Here is a 21,419-nt window from a genome sequence, read left to right as displayed (position 1 = left end):
GGCTTTTTTAAATCCGTGTCGGTAAACCGTCCCTTCCTGTTTGTCAGAAGCTGGCCCGGCTCCGTGGCTCAGCTGTTTCCAAGCTGTGCGGTGCTCCTGTTCAACGGCAGCATACATTATAGGCATTTAGGTCCAGTTCCTCAAAGCTTGATTTGTTTTCTTGCCACTCAACATTTTGGCAAATCTGGTCAGGTTGGCCGATAAATTGATCAGACCCTGTTCAAAAAGTAATTAAGGTTAAAGGGCAAAGGAATGGGATAGCACAGTGGTGCAGCGGCTCGTACTTCCACCTCACACCCAGAAGGTTCCTGGTTCAGTCGTGACAGGGAGCCTTGCCAGGTTCTCTGGTTTCTTCCCACAGTCCAAAAACATGCAGTAGATTCACTAGAAACCCTAAATTGCCCAATTTGAATGAGGGGGTGAATGGTTTAATGTCTCTGTATGACTTGAATGAGAGAGTGAATTGTAGCATGTCTATTTAAGAGGGATTAATAAGCGAGTGAATGGTTATATGTCTCTATGTGTGGCCCTGTGATCAACCGCTGATACATCCTGGATCATCTTGACCAATGACAGCTTGGATAGGCTGCCGCACCACTGCCACCTTGAGTGTAGGATAAGCAGAGATTTTGAATGAATGAATGAATGAATGAATGAATGACATGTGCTGCACACTTCTGACGCATTCGGTTTTTGATGTGCTCTGACTTTTAACCGGTGTTATTAAGATCACAACTGCAGATGTTTTTTTTGTCTGATAACGAGGGATGACGTCATCGTGACGAGATAGCTGTTGGTCCGATTGACCCGCACGTTCTGGAAAACGGGTTACTTTGTCGCTTATCCTTCACAGATATTTTTACTGAACATATCAGTGCACTCATCTGCATGCCGGTTCTTTTTAACAGGTGAGTGGCAGTTTGGGTCCAATTTCCTTCCTCCTGTCTGTAAGTCAAGAGGAGAGCATGCAAAGATAGCGGAGGAGATGTGATGGTATGAGCAGAAGGGAGTAGGAAGAAGATGAAAAGCGAGCGAGGACGGCGAGTAGATTTAAGCAGCCGCGACGCTGATAGAGCCGTCTCGGAGTTAACTCGGAAATCTGCAGGGGGGGCGAGCAGACAGGCTCGGGAATCATGAAACGTCATAACACTGAGGCAGAGAGACGGGAAGGGAGGAGGAGGGAGGAGGAGGGTGCAAAGCGGCGCTGGCAGGTGCTAAGCATGAAGGCTGAACATAAGGCTCAAACACACACACGCTCCTCTGAAAATACACACTTTTTGCACAGCAGACAAATGAAGGTTTTACTCTGTTAATACGCCGTTAGATGTTAGAAGTGGAGATGCAAACCAAAACTAATGTCTGTGAGTTTAATGAAGAGGAAAAAGCTCTTTCTCCTGCCTCTGGCTGCACGAGGCCACCTTATAATCTGTTCCAGATGTCTCGGTCTGAACTGTAATGAGCTCTGACTGAAGGGTTTATTGATACTAATGCCATTACTGCTGCGATTGATCGAGTCCATTTTCATTTATATAGTCCCCAAATCACTAACAAAGAGAATGACTTTGCGATCTCTGCGAGGTACCACAGGCTCCTGCCTTACACCTCTGACCAGGGTGGGAAGAACCTGACCGAAAAGACCACCTTTAGCAGGGGAGAAAAGATGAACAGCTAAAAGAGACAAACATTTATGCAAAGGGTGACTTGCAGACATAGAACGCCCATAGAATAACAGGATGCAAAATATCTATGACGGAAATCATAAATATAGGCTTCTGCCTCACAGTGAGCGGGTCCCTGGTTTGATTCTGACAGGAGACCCTAAAGTTATATGATGTGAATGGTTGTCTGTTAATATCAAAAATGAAAATGTGGATGGTTATATGTATATGTGGCCCTGTGATTGGCTGGCGACGGGTCCAGGGTGAACTCCACCTCCTGTCCAACGACAGCTGGGATAGGCTCCAGCACCCTGGCAACCCTGAGTGCAGGATAAGCAGTATAGATAATGAATGAATATTAAACATAAATTAACAACTGTATAAACTTGTCTCCCAGACATGCCATTCAAGTGAGGGAAGGTTAACTTGGCGTTGTTAACTTCATACAAGGCCATCGTAACTTCCCCCTAATATCCTGGCATGTGGAAAACCAAGTCAAGGATGAGGTTCAAGAAACATTCCCATCCAAGAACCACAAACCGTGATTTGAAAACAAGCCGGCGACATGACAGCCTCATTCCATGGGAATCCAACACCGTGTTTCGAGGTGTCAAATACACACGTGTCATAGTGATGTGCAGTACTTACGAATGAAATAATGACATATGCTTTACACATATTATTTGTCAAGTTTGAGGTGAAACGGAGGGGAATTTGATATTTCACCTTCAAAGAACCATCATCAGCTTTTAAATCATGACATGACAGGTCTTCCTTGTTGTGAAAACAACCCAACCTGTTTAAAGTATTCCAAAAAGGAACTGGCTCCATCCAGATTCTCCACATAATGTCCATAGTCTGTCATGAGCTTGTTTCCTTAATGTTGTTTTCTGCTGTGGATTACACACATACTCCCATGGGTGTGTGTGTGTGTGTGTGTGTGAGAGAGAGAGAGAGAGAGAGAGAGAGAGAGAGAGGGAGGGGGTGGAGGGAGATAAACTCCAAACTGAGAAATCCAAAAAGCAAAAGATTCTTTTCTTCAGCCCCCAAAAAGCCATTTTCTGCTGTAGCTCCTCACGGTGGATGTTGCTGGCAGACATTAAGGCTCTCCGTCTGCAGTCACGCTCTGAATGGCCTCCTCGGCGTTGCAGCTGGGAGGCCCAGGGCAGGACACCAAGCTGCGTCGTTGTGAAAAATCGCTTTACACCTTGTCCTCCTCCGAGTCGATCCAGAGCATCGATTTGCATACCCTCTTGTCGCCTAAATTCAAACTACTTCATATCAACGCTTTCGATCTCGGCCAATAAGACATCTTAACGCTCTGCCGTTAATTAAAAGACAAAGCCCGGGACCCATTCCTTCCAGAATCAATTCCGAGAGCCCTCGTTTGGAGGGTCGGTGTCGTATCTTAGTATTGAACTGAAGACTATGAATGGGCAGCTGTTGAAGACAACAATGCTAATGTTTGCTGATGTGTAATAATGTATTGCTAACATCCCTAAAGTAACAGGTTCATTATCAGTAATAATAGAGCAGAAATGATTATTGCCGAGTAAGTCTGTAAGTTTTAGGCGGATTGTTTGTTTGTTTGTAACAACTTAGGTGTTATGGTAACTGTTACTATCAGACAATGCGCTCGCTCTGCCAGGATACAGTCCTGCAGGGCCGTAAACTGCAGCTTTCATGCACCCTTAAAAAAAAAGAGCAGTAATGAAAGTAAAATGATTTTTATTTTGACTCAGTAATTACTCTGAGGGATTAATACTAAAAAAGGCAGGCTCTTACTGTTGATCAAATTAATCCCGGCTGGAGTCTCTTGCATCCTGTCTGTCGCTATTTCTTGCCAGGTCAGATGTTGACCACAATATTTCTCAGCAGAAGGTCACAATATTCCCCAGACAAACAGGAAATGCCCTTTTCATCCTCACCCAACCCGGTCTCTGACCGAGATCACTTGTGAAATCACACCGGTTACGTTCAGGTAAGACGTCGAGGACTGTTTTTCCGAACCGTTTCAGCGTGTGTGTCTCAACAGGGGACACAAAGCCCACCCGCGCTGCGCCCTCCTCTCCGAATCTTTTGTTCAGGGCACCGATTGTCCTTTTGTCGACTGCGGAGATGGATTGCGGAGCTGGCAGGCGGCGTTTGGTGGATTTTTATTCAGCTATCCCACTTCCTAAATGTGCTGTCATAGCCTCCATTACACCGATAATTAATTACTCATCTCGGCGCTGTGCAGGTCTCACCGGTTGCTATGGCAATGGCCCAGCTGCGAGGGGTACCTTGGTTACATGTACGACCCGCTTGTCCATCTTTCTTTATAAATCCTGCGAGTTCTACAGAGCCGTTAAATAACAACAGTCTGGGCCTTGAAATGGATGGAGCTATAAATGCCACGTTTGCAGAGAAGCCACGACGAAATCGCAGCGCTGAGGTGGAGCTGAGTCTGCACTCAAAACACCTTTGTTTTTTTTTCTCCATGAAAAACTAAACCCGTGGTGCGGTCAGGGACGCGAGTTATTAAGAAGAGTTTAAGCATAGAAGTTAAATTAAACTATTCCATTTTTTGAGCTGTGATATGGTTCGCCAGCCTCATAAGACACCTTGTTGCACTAATTTCAAAGGACTTGTGGCTTTTAAAGAAACGGGTTTCATCCATGACATTTAAACAGGAGCTCAACACCCCTTTTCCACCGCTTTTTTTTTGTTTTTCTTGTCCTCAACCAGGCCAGCCAATTGGGAGTTTACCGAGCGTTCGTGGATAACTACGAGCTGGCAGTGGAGACGGCCGAGAAGTGCTGCCAGGCTAACGCGCAGTTCGCTGAAATCTCCGAGGTGAGTAGGGGTGGGAGAAGGACTCACGGCTGAAAATCGGGTTTTAGCCAAAGTTCACACAGAGACAACATTCCGCCGTGTTAAATGTGGACCGTTCCTGTATTTTTCTACTCAGCATTTTCCAGTTTTATAAGAGGCTGCTTTCCAGAAATAGTACAACTGAAAATTGTAAATGACATCTCATGCACTGATAGATAAAGTGATACACTAGAATGCATTGTCTCTACTTGTTTTTGCTGCAATCAGATTTTTGAATGGATAAAAAAGGTTAAACAACTAATAAAGGCAAAAAGAACGGTATCCTACATTTGTTCATAGTATTGACGGTACACATGCACTGTATTGATTCATGCTCAACGTACCTCTGAAGCGGTGCAACATACGGTGATGTCATTAACTGACATTAGATTTGCAATGTGATAAAAATTGATAACCCAACAGTTACACACATATATCAAAGTAGTTATGGCCGGACTTTTGAGGGAAAAAAAACAACGCTTAATTTTCTGTTCCCAAAGCACTCGCGGGGCACCAAAGTTGTAATCTCTCGAGTTACGGGATCATTTAATAACCATGGAAAATCAGCCGGTCACACACTCGACCTCGGCATACCAGCAACTTAACCGAGCGAGCCGCCAACTTATGTGTTTCTAACGTAGATAAAGGATTGATGGAAAATGTTGTGCTAAAAGTGTAATGACGGTTGTGTAGCCGGCAGTTTCTTCGACACGTGTTTACATGCGGCGCTCGCTGCCTCACATGATAAGAGTAATGCTGACAAAACACACTTTTCTGTATTTGGCCTACTTTTTTATTTCAGTGTTGCGTTCACATGAGGATATTTGTCACACAATCTGATTCCACTTCAGTTTTAAGCTTCTTTACATCATTTCTTTCACTTTGCAGTCGGACAGCAAATCTCCTCCGAAAGATTTGGTTGTTTTGATTCGAGTGTTTACAAGATACAAAAACAGTCTTGCGTAACACTTGCCAATATGAAAAAAACGCTCAGCTTCTACAGAGCCCTTGTATTTTAATTGGAATCTCCTTTGCCTTCTTTTCTCCTTTTTTTAATTCAGTTAGTATTTCCCGCTCCTTTTCGTTTCTGACAGCTGAGAATTACTGAACGAGAAAACACTCGTCTTCATTAATCGAGCCCTTCCCGCGCCTGCTTTTCATACATCATCAGTCCTTACCCCGTGTTTTATGAGTCTCTCAGCGTTGCGTCTGTCGTCTCCACGCGGGATGCGGATTCAGCAACACGGGCTGTTAATGGGCTGCATCACGGGAGCCCTTGCGTGACTAATGATTGGTTTTAAACCGACGACCTCAGAGCTACAACTGGCAGGGGGAGGGGAAGGGGTTCCCTACTGTACCAAAGAAACGACACGTGTTTTCTTCACGTGTTCTGTTTGGTGTTTCTCCAAACAGAACCTGAAGGTCAGGAGTCCCAAGGACGGCAAAGACCAGACGGCCAAGAACTCTCTTGAGGGTCAGTCAAACCGGATTTCACCCAATGTATTCATTACATTACATTACATTACATGACATTACATTGCAGTTGGCAGACGCTTTTATCCAAAGCGACTTACAATAGAGGACAAAGGGACTGCAAATACACTTGCAAATACACGATGCACAGGAAATATACAGAACAGTAAGCTTGGGTTAGTGAGGGTTTTTTTTTTTTTTTTTTGTTGGACAGAGACACACAAACGTACACACACACACACTGCATAGCCTAACTTGCTGCCAACCTGATCTGGGGCATCAGCGCAGTAAAAAGTCCTGAAAGAGAAACGTTTTTACCTGTTTCTTGAAGGTATTCAAATGAATTAAAAACACGCGCGGTTCAAACGACTGATCCGATATGAATTTTCTCTCGCATTTATAGCTTTGCTGTACAAACCGGTGGACAGGGTGACACGCAGCACGCTGGTCCTTCATGTAAGTATTGAGCAAAGAAACACAGAGAGCTTGACCTGACCTCCAAAGGACACCATTTTGGAAAAGACACCTGCCCTGAATATGGATTTTTGCCACCCCCTAATGGCATTTTCACTATCAGCTATTAGCTTTCCCCTTGTAAATTTGCTAGAAATATTATTATCGTGAAATATGACATTTACCAGTGTTCTTGTGTGCATGACTGTTTGCATAATTGGATTTTAAAGTCAGGGAGAGGTGCAGAGAAATGTTAATTTAATAACAGCAATTCTTTTTTTTTTTCATCCTTTGGGAACTTCTTTTATCACTGTTTGGTTGTTGGACACGACTGCGGCTCAGCCGTCGGGAATCAGCCCGAGCTTTTAATTTGCTTTTATTTTGCGTAACGGCTTCTCGGCTGAGTTTCGCTGCCGTGGAAGAAGCGAAGAAAAATACTCCGAAATGACCGTCGTCCGCCTGCGTTCGCTTGTGCAAATCATCATCACGAAATTCATTTTGACACGTCTCTCCAAATATAAGGACCTGCTCAAGCACACGCCACCGAGCCACCCGGACCACCCGCTCCTACAAGACGCGCTGAGGATCTCCCAGAACTTTCTTTCCAGTATCAACGAGGAGTCCGCGCCCCGACGCCAGTCCATGACCGTCAAGAAAGGAGAGGTGAGAATTCCTAAACAATTCTTCCTCGCTGACCTGATGGCAATACATGTGATGTGACCATTTTTCAGAGCTTTTACTCCATTCCTCCAAAAGACTTTGGGGTCGCCGGCATTTAACCGTGTGTCTGGACAGCAGTCGCCGCTCCGCAGCCTGAAGCGATGCTCGTAGCTATTTCTTGCAGAGTTGTGGTCGTCTGCTTCGATGGGGTTTCTGTGTTCACCGTGTCTCGCTTGCGGTTTCCCATTTCTCTGCCTCCCCTAATGCAAACACTACCTTGCCCACAACCCACACCCTCCCATTGTCTCTTTCAACCCGGGGAGATTACTTAAGCACATGAATGGATTCCTCTTGATTGATAGCTTGCGTGACACTGCTGTACATAATACTCTGTAATGAGCCACCCGTCCGCTCTGATGGGCAGATTCCAAGTTAATTATTCATAAACGCCGGGTCGAATAGAGGGGCTGAAAGACTTTCCTGGCTCCACCCTTGGATCGCACGGGGGTCATTACCCCACCCTTTCTAGAGACATACACCAAAACACTTCTCCGTTCGCTTCTCCTGCTCTTGGTTGCCTTTGAAAATACACACACACACACATTCACACACACACTTGTCTGCTATGTCTCTGTAGGCCCCAGTCAGTCCCATCACACTCTGTCCTGACCACCGCACCAGTCATCAAATATTTACGATGGATACACGAAAGCGGCGCATGGAAATCAATGAGGCTCATTATGTTGCACCTCGCTGTAAATGGAGAATTTCATGCGCCCGAGGTGTCTGCCTTTCTTCGACTCAGCTGGAATAAAGAAATAAAAATAACTAGTGCAGTCGTACAAAGCACCTCAGAAACAGACAATTGGAATCCCAACAAGATGGAATCATGCTTGGTTACTTCCAGTGCAGATGTTGAAACCTTTAGCCTCTGTAACATTATAGTAACCACGTTATACATAAAATCCTTCTAAATCTGACTGTTTTATGATATCCGAACCACTATTTTAACCTTTACAGTCTCGGAAGTGTGTATCCACACATACACACACACACACAGTGTTCATTGTGTTCAAAGCATATTGCAACTCTGAAAGCTTGCATTAGTGTATTTCAAAAGTCCCTTATTGATAATATTCAACTCGGAATATTTTCGTTGAGACAAATATATAGCATATAACTGTCATATATATAAATATATATAACAGTCAGGGCTTCAGGCTTTAGTTCAAGGATACTTTGAGATGATTCCTGCTGGGCAGAATCAGTAACGCACCGATTGCCAACCTCCAAGACATTCCCACAAGCTGCCTCATGAATTTGAAATGTTTTGGTTGCAGTTTGTGTTACCGCGGACGCATTTCTCAGTGTGAACTCATCACCATCCAGCGCAACTTGCGGGAACACTCCAGCGTGAGCACACACACACACACACACTCATGAGTAACCTGTTGACCGCTCAGTAGAGGCATGCGGGAGTAGAGGAGTACAAGTGGCCCTTGGAGGGCCCGGCTCGATCAGAGTAGTGGGCGGAGCTTAGGGAAACAAACAGAAGCTGCTTTATTAAAATGCAAATGATGGCGCTGCCTTGAACTTAATTCACCTCCCTACTCGGCTTTGTTTGCCTCCGAGAAGATATGCCCCCGATGTGAGTGTGTGCATAGTGTTCAAAGCAGAAGCGCGCGCTCCCCGTCTACTCAGCGTTCCTGTAGATAATTCGTCGAAATGCGTCCCTATTTACACGCACTGATTTGTGCAAATACAACTAAACGGCACACGTTGTAAAGATGTCCTTTTAAAGGTACACCGCTATTTGAAAATAAACAGAGATTTGTAAATTCATGTCATTACTCACAAACACAACCTCAGTGACGCGTCTCCAAGAGATGGTCAATATTTAATCTGATTTTTATGCTGTCGTCTCTCTCTGCCGCACACCGCCCCCTTTCCGTATTTATATTTTCTGAAAGAGCATTGCATTTATCATACACACACACACACACACACACACACACACAAACACAAAAAATAGATAAATAAACATGCACCATATCCCCTAATTATGAGACTGGGATCTCTTCATTTCTGGATCAGAATCACACCTATGACACACACCTTATCTCTGCTTTTTTCCCTGCAGAAGTTGCTAAACAGGAAGTACAGACAGTTTCCACCTCCCACCTCGGGCGGTCGTCATACTTTCCATCAGACTTTTTGGCCAGAAACATTTGCAGCCTCTGGCGAATGTATTTCTAGTCTTTTCTCCGACCGACTGACATTTGACATTAACTGTATAAACAGGAAAATCGTTATTAAGTTATTTAAAATTAATTTAGGGGAATGCATAATGGGTTAGTTACGTAGATAATGCAGCGTCCTTCTTACTTTATCAGTTGCTTCATGACACTGACACAGAGTCATAAGCCTCTGAATCCTTAATCTAGCTGTTATCCCTGCCTTTATCTTATCTCTTTATCAGGCAGTCACTGGGGGGCAGATTAGACTGAGGCATGATCACCGCCGTAGTCAGAGGGTCATTTCCAGCCAGGACAAATCAAGCAGCTGAAAAAGAAGAGCATCATCAAACCGCTAAGCTTTAACTTTCTTTATAGTTACTTTATTATCAATCGAGTTATATCCAAACCAACAGTCTTCTGCGGTTGGAGCCGTGGGTGTCGGTTCAGCCGAAAAGAGCTCATCCTCACAGTCAACGCAAAGTGTGTGATCTGCACACACACACGACCAGAAGTCATCCGTGAATGTACAACTGAAAAAATAATGGATTTGAAATTGAGTGCATGAAAAGAGTTTCGGTGCAGTCGAAACAAAACATCTGTAAGTCATTATTTATTATTTACAGTTTTATGTTCAGTCATTTAGAGAATTCACCCTTCACTTTTTTCACGTTACATTCTCCTAACATACTCAAAATGGAGTTGGCATGTATACACCTATGTGACTCAATTGATCAAATTTACCTATTACATTTGTTTACGGTTTCAAAACAACATTTTATTATATTATCTTTACATACTATTACGGTATGTTTTCTATTATGTTTAGAAGTCAGTCCCATCAATGTTATGTTCAAATGAGCCCTGTAGTTTGACAGAAAGTATTGCCATTTGTATAAGTGAATGGCAATAAATTAAATGCTTTGAATTTCCAATATAGTTGTCAGTTATGTGAGAAATGATTTTACTGCCCACTTTGAAGTGGGCAGAGACAGATTATTTTACTGTTCCGCCAAGGCTAAAAGAGCTGGGGAAGGAAGTACTAAAAAGTCAATTTTAAATTGTCATTTAAAAATGTTATTTGCAATTCAATGACTCAAAGTGAATGAAACACTAATGCTAAATGCTAATGGTAATTTTGAAAATGGAAATCTGTAGAAATATGACATTCAAAATGGTACCTAAATTTAAATCATATTTCTTCCCCAATACATTTATGAGCATTTTCTTTTCATTTTTGACTTTTTTTTTTTTTTTGCCTTTTCAGTTGTTCTTTTCCATTTGGCTTTTCAAGTCTTGTGTGTATGCTGCGCCGGGTTGCCTCGGGCTCGCCGAGCCACCGAGGCACCCAGGAGACAGCCGAATGAACTGACGTGAAGCAGTGGCTCAGACGGGATCAAAATGTGACATTTGTGTCTTCACACCAGAGGAGGAGGGGGGCGGGGGGCGGTCACATCTTTGCCACAGTTCCTTATCATGCTGACAGTAAGACAGCAGGTAAGAGTCTGGCATTAGCACTTAGCTTTAGCACTTTTGTTGCTGTCAAGCATGGTGTGTGCTCCCTGGAGGAGCTCACAGAGCTCACAGAAAATGAAGTCTTCCTTAATAAGCACCGACTCAAACCAAACTTTCAGTGGATATGCAAACACCAAACGCTGCAACACCCATCCCTTTAAATATCTGTGCTATTTCGATGTCACTCCAAGAGTTGGCCGCCAGCTGGTTTTACACAACCCATTCCAAGTATCTCTTAAACAGCTCTCCCTTTTCTGCCAGGCTACCAACGTAGTCTTTGTCCCAAGCAAGTCAGTTTTCTTCTCAATTGACCTTAATTTTTGTCACGTGTGAGTCCAATATCTTCATGCTGAGATTCTAAGAGGGAATATTCTTTTTGATAATTACGATCCTTGTGCTTCATCATGTCTTTACTTGCAATCTTTCGCAATATTTAAAAAAAAAATTCTCCCCGTACTCATATGCCATGTGATGATTTGGGTGGTGGAGGAGAAGCGTAGATTGTTGTTTTGTTCTTTGAGGATGTTCTGGAGAACATCTATGATAATGATGATGATGAGTAAACCACACCTTGCTCTGCCCCGGTTGATGAAAGTTAACTGATTCCGTTTAACATTATGGTTTCAGTATTGGCCATTTTGGATTTTTGGGGGTCTCAAATTAAACATATGCAGATCATATTAGGGGACCCCATTGGTTAGCTCCAGTGTCAGCTTGACCCTGAGTGCAGGATAAGCGGTACAGATAATATCATTTATTTAAGATTTATTATTTTCGTATTGTTGTTTGCCACAAATTGATCTCACCTGCTCTGTGAAAATAACATTTTACATAATATGACGGGTGTCTTTTGGAAACACAATTTCCATTTATGTTGCTGAGCTGGGAGCTCAACGTGGACAAACCAAGGACTTCGATATCTCCACTCAAATCACATTAACTAATACCCCTAAACAAAATGAAGTAGAAAGGAATAAAAGTGCAGTAAGAATATACTCATACCAGCAGCACAAGCCGTTAGTGTTTAATCCATATTTTATTAACCTTCTGAAGACACTGAGTGACCAAATAGTGCAGATCCGATGGAGCTTGCAGAGAAACATCAAGCATTAACACTCATCATTGGAAATTAAAGGTAAAAAAAAAAAGTTGAATGAATTAATCTTAAAATGACGAATTAAAATAGCAAGTGGATAATATTTTTCTCGTATTTTCTCATGTTTTGTTTGGATTTTCATTTAAGCTTTTTAATTAGTGTTTTTAATATTTGCACATCATAATTTATTTTTCTTTTAACAGTTACTATCCTATCCTGATTTCTTTTTAATAGCACATTAAAAAAAGGATGTCTTCAATTTTGTTTTTAATCCAGGGGTTTTCCATTTGGTCTTTTAATTTGGATTAAGACTTTAGGTTTGTGTCTCGTTTAGAAAACAACATCACTGCCCCCTTTTGGCAAATGACAAAATTACATTCTCATTACATAGGCTGACATCAGCGAGAAGCAACCCAACCCCAACACAGAACAGGCCTCCTCTTCTCCGCCATACCTGATTCATGTGTTTGTGACATGGAAACTGTGATCATGCCATTACTAGCATATTTATGTGGGAATTAAATGATGTAATCGTGACCCAGATGCGGGGTGCTGCGCCATTGTTCATGGGAGCAGTTATTTCGCCTTATTGTCTTGCAGCATGTTAAAGGAACTCCCTTGGGTCCTCCTTTGCTCCTGTCATGCTTTTCTTCATCTTCTTCAAGTGCCGCTGACAATAGAAGCACAGAGGGAGTGGAAAAGAGAACATGAGAATTTTCATCTGTAGCAGTTTATATATCACACACTGAGACAGAGTGAGATAAAATGTCTGTATTTACCTGATACCCGAATGCAATATCATATTGTGAATTTTCTTATGCAGTTTTACTTTTTGTGGTGGTGGTGGTGGGGGGGGCTTAATTTAAAAAAAAAAAATCTCACAGTATTACACACAGCAAAATTTAGCAATGAATCCAGGCTCTGTGGAGGCCATGGTACCAACGGGCAGACGTGCAGCACGTAGAGCTGCAAGGTGCAAAACTGTGCCAAGTGAACGACCCAGCCAAAGTACCATTAGGCAAAAATCTAATGACGCGTTTCGTTGAAAAGCCTTGAACCGGCTCAGACTGGTTTTCGGCTTCTTGCGAGGCAAATCCCGTGATTCATTTTTTGCAATATCTGGAAACTGCAGATGTTAAACTAGTAGAAAATGAGGCATCTAGTCTATTACCTCTGTTATATTATATTATATGTAAATGTAAAGATCTATTCATAGTTGCGGGCTTTTTCATTTTCTTGCTAACCGTCTATGGCACAATGAACACATTATGTATACTTTCCTGTTTCTCTTGTTTTTTTTACAGTGTATATGTCTGTCTGGGTTCCTTTGCATCATAATTTGATGTTTTTGCGTCACAATCCCACGGACAGGAGTATGAGTTGTCCTTGAGCCATGAGATGTGACGCTGGCCTTATTTCCAGACTTTGTTGTATTTAATGTCACGGCCAGGGAGTCAGGATGAGTCAGGTTACTGGAAACAACTTTGTGTGGGGGCCACCTCAGCTTGTACTGCATTGCAGTACACACATCCCATAATTACTGAAGGGATTACGAACAAAAATAACAAATAAGATATTATCCACATTGATAAAGGACTGTGTAAAGAGAGCTATCGTGGCTGTTTTGGGCATTTTTAATCTATTTTATGCAATTTATCCATATCACCACGCTCCTTCATCTGTAGAAAATTCATATAGTTGAATATTCTTTTGTGAGTAAACAGCATTTATATACGATGCTCAGAATTCATGATGCTGTGTCGGATTATATTTTGTACTTCTCTTTTAGCGACGCCCCGGCAAATACGTTTTGTATATCAGGCATTCTATTTCTTTCCCTTATTTCTTAGATCATGCCGCACTGAAAGCCTCTGCAAACTGATGTTGTTTTTTCTTTCTGTTGCATCAGCGGTAGATCTGCCGTTTCACTGGGTTAATTGCTAACATTTTATTTATTAACTTAGTGTGACGAAAATAACTCCCCGTGCTCGCTGTCTCCGCAGAACCGCCAGCTGCTGAAGGACAGCTTCATGGTGGAGTTAGTGGAGGGGGCTCGGAAGCTGCGGCACATTTTCCTCTTCACTGACCTGCTGCTCTGCGCAAAGCTGAAAAAACAGATCGGAGGGTAAATCTAGATGAACATTTATTTTACCAGTTTAATCATAAAGTCAAGTGCAAAATATATATGTCGCTGTTTGTTTTCGTGCATCGGACTATTGCTACAGAGGAGTTTAAGAATTCTTTTTGCACTCTTTGTATTTCTGTTTTTCTTGCTGGCTCGCTTTACTCAACTCATCCTTCGGTGTCAATCCTCCTCTTTCTCCCACCACATTTTTATTTCTTGACTCACCTCTGGACAATCCACGTTGCCTCACTCTGCCTCCGCAGTAAAAACCAACAGTACGACAGCAAATGGTACATCCCCCTGCCCGAGCTGAGCTTCCAGGGTCCGGAGGAGACTGAGCCGCTCACGATCCCCCAGGTCCCGGATGAGGAGCTGGATGCCATGAAGGTCAAGATCTCACACCTACGCAGTGAGATCCAGAGGGAGAAGGTAGCCTGGAAGCATCATCAAACAAATCATTAAAAAAAAATATTAGTTCACGTCTTTGGGTTTCATGGATGCATTGAAAATGCAATTTATTTACCTCCGTGATTTCAGAGGGCCAACAAGGGCTCCAAAGTCATCGATCGCCTCAGGAAGAAGCTGTCCGAACAGGAATCTCTGCTTCTGCTCGCATCTCCCAGCATGCCCCTCAGATTCTACAACAAGGGCGGCAAGGTGGTGGCTTCTCCATTCGTCTCTTCGTTCTTATTTTTCTTTTTCTCTCTCTCTACTCCCCGTGCACATTTCTTCTCCATATTTCATGTGTTTTTGTCATTTTCCCTATATTTCAGTCCTACACTTTTCTCGTTTCTGTAGGGAACAGCTTATCTGACATTGTCCATGTGTAATAATGCAGGCTGAACAAATATTCATCTTCACCATTTGTCAATGGATGTTATCCTACTCCCCATACTGACTTTTTCTGATACGAATTTTCTTTTGGAGTACAGAGTTACATTTTCCTGATTTCATCTGACTATGAACGGGCAGAGTGGAAGGAGATTATCAAGGAACAGCAGAAGAAATGTAAGTGTTGTAGAAATGTCCATATGAAGGTCAATATACTTTTTGACACCAATGTGCATTCAGAAATAAAGATTGAAAATGCTGATTATTATACTTTTCGGTTTAATATTTTTCATATAAGGCTCAAAACGTGTTAACTTTGTTACATATTGACTTTGCATCTCAAATGCCCTTTTCTTCAGGTTTGAAAACCTCCTCTTTGACTTCCGTGGAACTCCAGATGTTGACCAGCTCCTGTGTGAAACTGCAAACTGTCCACCACATTCCGCTTAGTATCAATAAGGAAGGTAAGATGTGTGAAATGCCATGTAAACAAACACTAATAGATTCATAAAAGTGTCTTGCCAAAAAAAAGAGTTCCCCTTCTTCACCCCCTTTTTTCCCCGCTCGAATGCAGTATTCTGAAAGGATCGCACAAATGTTCAGGGAAATTAGCTCCGTAGCCTTAGTTCACATACTAAGGGGAGTAAACAGAGGCTATCTGAACATTTCCTCACAATTTTATTGGTCATATTCACTCTTATTGCATTCAAATTCTCTGTAAAGGTGATGTTATTCAGAGGCTTACTAGCCGCTATCAGAGAAGCTAGCTGTACCCAGTGGCTTTTGTAAAAAGATGAGTCCTGGGAACTTAATTACTTCTTCGATAAATAACATTTCCTAAATTTTCACCTCATAATTTCTTTTGGGGGTTAATGATTACGAATAACTAGAAATGTAGTTTTGAAATGGTTGTTATTTGTATTCTTGTTGTTTATAGGGATCAATAGCGTTACTTTTTGAAAAGTTAGCGACATGCTAGCAACCATTCAAAGAAGGCTAGCATCAGTCTCAGGAGGCAGGGTACATAAAGCCAGTTGGCTAACATGGACATCCACTAATGTCAAAGAAGTCCAGGAAGCTTTTGAATTTAATGATGCTATTTCAGGAACTACTTCAGTGAGAGTTTTTTCCGTACTTAGAATACTGGCCAGGATGCCATGAATAAATTATAACAGTCCATGTACACACTGTCAATAGCTTGGTTGTGCAACATTTCTAGAAGGACTCGAGTAGTAGCTGATGGATATCTCTGGTATATTCACGTGAAGCTGTCCATCAGGCTGTGGAAGTGTTTTTAGTGTTTTGCTCTTTTCCCAACTGAAAATTGCTTTAAATATTAGTTACGTGTACTTACACATGAAATGTGATTAAAAGTAAGGGTTTTGTGATTTTCACAGGCTGCGACTATTCATTGTGAGGAAAAGTGCTAGGGCGACAAAACACTTGCGAGATAAACCCAATTCATATATATGTTTACATACTAACTGTATTCTCCTTTGATGGACAAACAACACAACCATCTGCAAATTTGCAAATGAAAGTTAAAAGTGGTTCCACCATTACCGGGTGATAAAAATTGGCCTTTACTTTGGCAGAGGTTCGGCACGTACAAACCAGTGATCCTTTAACTCCAGATAGAAGACGTAAGGAAATTATTTTCTGTCCAGCACTCAGAGGGCAAGGAACACACAGGGGCCTTCAGTGCAGCCTGATCCCGGTTGGTCAACACCATGGTTGGAATGATGTTTGATGAGAGATTTTGACATGGTTCTTGCACACAAAAAAAACACGAGTAGAACAGGAATCTGAAAGCAGCTCTCCCACAAACAAAACAAGGCAGTCATGCAAAGAGGAAAGGTAGAACTGAAGCAGGAAATCTGTGAAAGCAACAACAAATCCAAGTGCAAGCAAACATTTTAAGCGAAAGCGGAGAGAATCCCGGTTTAGGCATGGGTGGCCTGCCGGAGTGCTCACGCTGGGCCTCGGGGTCAAAGTATCACGCAGATTGAAAGTGATATAAATAAATGATTGTCTCAAATTGAAGGATCCAGCCCTTGAAATAAAAGATAGGGAAACTCTACAAAAAAGTGAATTTCCCCAAACTTTTGCATGTTCCTTTTAGTCAGCGCGATGTGTCGTAGCTCGTACAACGGCGTGAAGCACTGGGCACTATGTGCAGACAACAGAAGTGTAATTGCACATTCATTCTTTTATAATTTCTTGCTTCAGTCCCAAGTTTTAGATGGCACATCTGTTGTAAGGCATTAAAAAAACTTTTTCATGGAAAATTCCTGGCTGAAAGCAAGACAATCAATAGCCGTGTGGCAGATAGAAAGCAAAACACACGCTCAAGGTAATTATTTTATACTGCATAGCGCTGTTTTTGTCCTCTAACGTTCTATGTCTGACTGAGCTCCAAGACAAATAGAGATTGGCATGCTTTTCCAATCTCTTCTCATTTTCTCTCTCTTCTTTTTTTACTGCTCTCTGACTGTTTTTCCAGAGGATGAAACTCCTGGTCTCTACGGGTTCCTGAATTTAATTGTCCACTCTGCCTCCGGCCTCAAACAGAGCTTGAGTGAGTCATTCACTTTTGGTCTCCCATGAAAAAAAAACAGCCAAAATTAGTTAAAACACAACCTTTTGTTGATGGAAACCTAGTCTGGGTGAAGTTAATGCCTGCATGAGAACAAACACCCGCAAAAAAGTATATTCATTGTCTCCTCAAGTTTGACTTTTTATTCATAACGAATTTTGAATAATTGCTTTCATACATTTAGCCCCCTTCCGCAGAACCAAAACGGGCACACTCGATGAGCTGGTGGCTAAATATCTCGTTCTTCAGCGTGCGGGTGTGTCCGCCTTTCAGCCTTCTATATGTCAGCCCAGGGTTTGACAAAATCTTAAACCCCACCTCTTAGCCTACTATTAGTTCAGTTTGGCTCCAGCCCTAGTTTGACAGAGAGGCAGCCTCTCTTTTGCAGGACCACCCTGATCACATGTGCACAGTTCCACGCATTCAGACCCAGAAGCCACAAGTGCTACCACAGTATAATCTGCAGCCTCCGAGCGGCTCCTCCTCTGGGTTAAGGGCTTTGACGGAGGGAGGGTGCTGGTAATTCGGGTGGGGCAAGCAACCCCCTTTTGATCCCCAACTGGATTTCAGTTTGGTGACTATTGACTGAACTATGATTATGATTGTGGGGATCAGTGGAATTTTTTCCTAAACATCGATCAACACTTACTGAGGTTGCACACTCATTTATTATTATTTTTTTACACTGACAAGTTAAGAAATGCAATCTTCCTTTCCTTTTCCCATCAGATCTATACTGCACGTTGGAAGTGGATTCTTTTGGCTTCTTTTCAAATAAAGCCAAAACGAGAGTGTATCGGTACACCACTGAACCGAAATGGAATGAGGTGAGAGATTGCCACCGGCGTTCTCTACTTATTCAGTATATTTTGCAATTCATTTAAACAGGGCTAATTGTACTATTTTCTTTTCATTACTTTTATCAGCAGGGTCACTTTCCGCTTATTAGCTAAGTACGATGAAGGGTTTTCTACGGAATATGCTAAGCTACCTTTCCCAACTCACCACATTCAGGTCCCTCAGCAATGCATCCAAAAGAAAGGTTGTTTGATGTCTTGTGTATCGTGAAAGCAGGAAACCTTAGAATTACTGCATTACTGAAAACATTATTTTGATGCATTATTTGAAATTAATCCCATATCCAGGATCATTCTTTTGGGATCAATAAAGTATCATTCATTTAAACAGGACATCACTAACATCTCTGTGTTGGTTCAAGCATTTCACTTATGTGCTGGATGAGACATCTGGTCCTACTTAGCTGTCTGTCTTTGAGTAACAAAAATATCTGTATGAGAACTGGGATAGAACATCTGCAGCTCCTGAAAATATACAATAAACATACATATGCAGGTTGCAATGCCTGCAGGGGCTGCGGCGGTAAACATCTATATATTATTAGCCCAGCTGGATATGGGAGGTTAGCCCTGCACAGGAAGGAGAGCTTTGAGACGCAATCAGCGGACAGAGTCATCCGCAGTTTAATTTTTCCATCATGGACCCCGAAGTATCTCCGAGGATTTTGCTCAGCAAAGTGGAAATAATATCAGCTAATGAGGAGCTGCTGGTGATGACTCACATCAGTCTAAATGTGAAGTGAACCGACACAATGTGGGCCTCGGAACGACGTGCGAAGCATGTGCAGAGCACACCCCTCTCCTCCCCCTGCACAGTACAATAGAGGATGTCCATTGTGGTTTGACGTCCCGATTTAAACGCATATTGTCTTCTTTCTTCTCGTCAGGAATTTGAGATTGAGCTGGAGGGCTCTCAGACCCTGAGGCTGCTATGTTATGAGAAGTGTTACAACAAGACCAAGCAGAACAAAGAGGATGGAGAGGGCACAGACCGCATCATGGGGAAAGGACAGATACCGGTATAGCATTACGTCACCGTTTTTCAACAGACCAATTGTGACTCATTACCGATAGGCAGTTATCTGAAGAGCACATGAAATCTACATTACTGACCATTTAATGATTTAATGGGGAATGATTAAGCAATTTTTCTTATCGGATTATTTACCGTGTTGAATGATGGATGAATAGCTCGGTTACTATGCTTATTGAGTGTAATTAAGATTAAGACAGTCTAGTGTTCAAGTATGATTTAAATAAAGTAAAAAAAAAGAAAGGAAACATTTAATGAAGTTACATTAAGGAATCTTTTTGTAAAAATGTTTGCATCGGTGACAAAAATGACTGATCGCAGGTTGATAGCAGTCGAAGATAGCTGGTGATCTGGTTGCAAAGATGATGCCAATCTACAGAATAATGTAAAGTGTCATTCAGGAGATAAACAGAGAAACAAGACAGCAGTACAGTTAGAAGACACCTAAACCAAAACATACATTTGTTATTTTGTCTTATTTCTTGCATTTGCTTTCAAAAATCTGAAACAAAAGCGGGGAAAGAGAAAACCGCAAATCCAAAGCAGACAGTTTACGTCCCACTTCAGCGCAAGCATCTTGACGCCTGCCATTGTATGAATCACAGTCACAAGCTCCATCTAGTGGTCCCTTCCATAAGTTTGTGACATAATCGCATCTTTAGTGGTGATGTCATGCACAAACAAGCTGTCTGGAATGGCGAGGAAGTTGCTCGACAGGCTTTTCATCAGTCCACGGTGAAAAATGCTATTCAGTAATTGACAGAGTACATGTGTTACTTACACAACCGTCTGCGTCATGCAGGCCTCTGTACCTCTATGATATTTTCTGGTTATCTCTTTATAAAATACTCATTGTTGCATTTCCATTGTAGGAAGATTTAAATGAAAATGAAGTCTGCCTTGGTCTCATGATAGATGCACAAACCTCAAAGCATTACAGAAGGCGAATACTTCCAACAAAGTCCCATTAGAAGTGTTATACAGCAGCTCAGCACAATATAGATTGTTTTTTCCCCGACTAAAATGGTGAACATCAAGGATTATCAAGCCTGACCTATATTTATGATTCTGCCCCTAAATCTCTTCTTTCAAGCGAGCTGCTGATTTTACTGCATCGCCACGTTTGGTTCACATCAGCTTTTTACATCAGCGCCATTTTTCATGCAGTCAAATTCTCTTTAAATCATGTCGAATGCTCATAAGAAACAGTGTATTTTTTTAAGTTTTAGCCTTGTTTGCTAAATGAGGTGTTTCTAAGTCACTGGCAGCTTTGTAAACTCCTCCTCTGACTCAATTCGCCTAATTTCCATAGGGCTTTGTATTAAATAGCTTTGATTTATAATAAAATATACATTCACAGTGGATGAAAAAAAAATCACAAAATATTCAGATGTCTTTGGATCTGGATTTGATTTTTCACGACACAAACAGTTTGCCAGTAACAGTCGGCCCCCCAAGATGCCCCCAAATTCTGATCCTAGTCCAAGTGAAATGTCAAAACTTGTGCTTAACAAGGACTCTAATTCCAAGGTACCTGTTATGTAACTGTTGTGAAAGGTTTTGAACATATTGTTCATGAATGCCTCGGGTTCAAAGGGTACATTTCTGCGCATCGTGTTATCAAGCTCACATTTCATTGTTCCCTCCACTCAGCTCGACCCTCAGACTCTTCAAGGCAAAGACTGGCAGAGAACAGTCATTCCCATGAACGGGGTATGTCAATCATTTTTTACCTTTGTTTCTGCCGTGTTTCCCACAGGAAATATCTCAACACATATCCGATGATGTCTGTCTGCGATATGGTCACGTTGACTTTGGTTAATACTGGAAAGTGTATGCGCCCCTGTGTGTTTTCACTGATTAATAATCTCAAGATAACATCAAAATAGTAATCTAAAACAAATGGTTGTTAAATGCGTTTAAAAGCTGAGATCAGTGGTGTAATTTACATGTCCTCCTATGAGGAATTCACAAAAAAAAGATAATCACATAACTCACAGTTTGCGGGAAAAATGAATTCAATTATGTTTTGCAT

The 21,419-nt window shown here is 42.0% G+C and overlaps 1 protein-coding gene across 1 annotated transcript in view; it reads left to right on the top strand.

Annotated features, from left to right (window-relative positions):
* Window positions 1-21,419, top strand: part of bcr (BCR activator of RhoGEF and GTPase) — a 93,738-nt gene that overhangs the window by 64,045 nt on the left and 8,274 nt on the right. Inside the window, exons 5-17 of the mRNA XM_086152465.1 lie at window positions 4,386-4,493; window positions 5,925-5,985; window positions 6,388-6,440; window positions 6,960-7,100; window positions 13,946-14,067; window positions 14,331-14,496; window positions 14,605-14,724; window positions 15,000-15,075; window positions 15,258-15,362; window positions 17,402-17,476; window positions 18,224-18,321; window positions 19,239-19,370; window positions 21,038-21,097. Coding sequence (XP_086008591.1) covers window positions 4,386-4,493; window positions 5,925-5,985; window positions 6,388-6,440; window positions 6,960-7,100; window positions 13,946-14,067; window positions 14,331-14,496; window positions 14,605-14,724; window positions 15,000-15,075; window positions 15,258-15,362; window positions 17,402-17,476; window positions 18,224-18,321; window positions 19,239-19,370; window positions 21,038-21,097 — 1,317 coding nt within the window. The remainder of the gene's footprint in view (window positions 1-4,385; window positions 4,494-5,924; window positions 5,986-6,387; window positions 6,441-6,959; window positions 7,101-13,945; window positions 14,068-14,330; window positions 14,497-14,604; window positions 14,725-14,999; window positions 15,076-15,257; window positions 15,363-17,401; window positions 17,477-18,223; window positions 18,322-19,238; window positions 19,371-21,037; window positions 21,098-21,419) is intronic.

The sequence above is a fragment of the Fistularia commersonii genome, chromosome 9 (genome assembly GCF_037954325.1).
Source record: "Fistularia commersonii isolate RoL2024-O1a breed Wild chromosome 9, RoL_Fcom_v1.0, whole genome shotgun sequence".
NCBI lineage: Eukaryota > Metazoa > Chordata > Actinopteri > Syngnathiformes > Fistulariidae > Fistularia > Fistularia commersonii.
The sequence above is the reverse complement of the archived record's forward strand: the minus strand, read 5'-3'. Positions and strand labels throughout refer to the sequence as shown.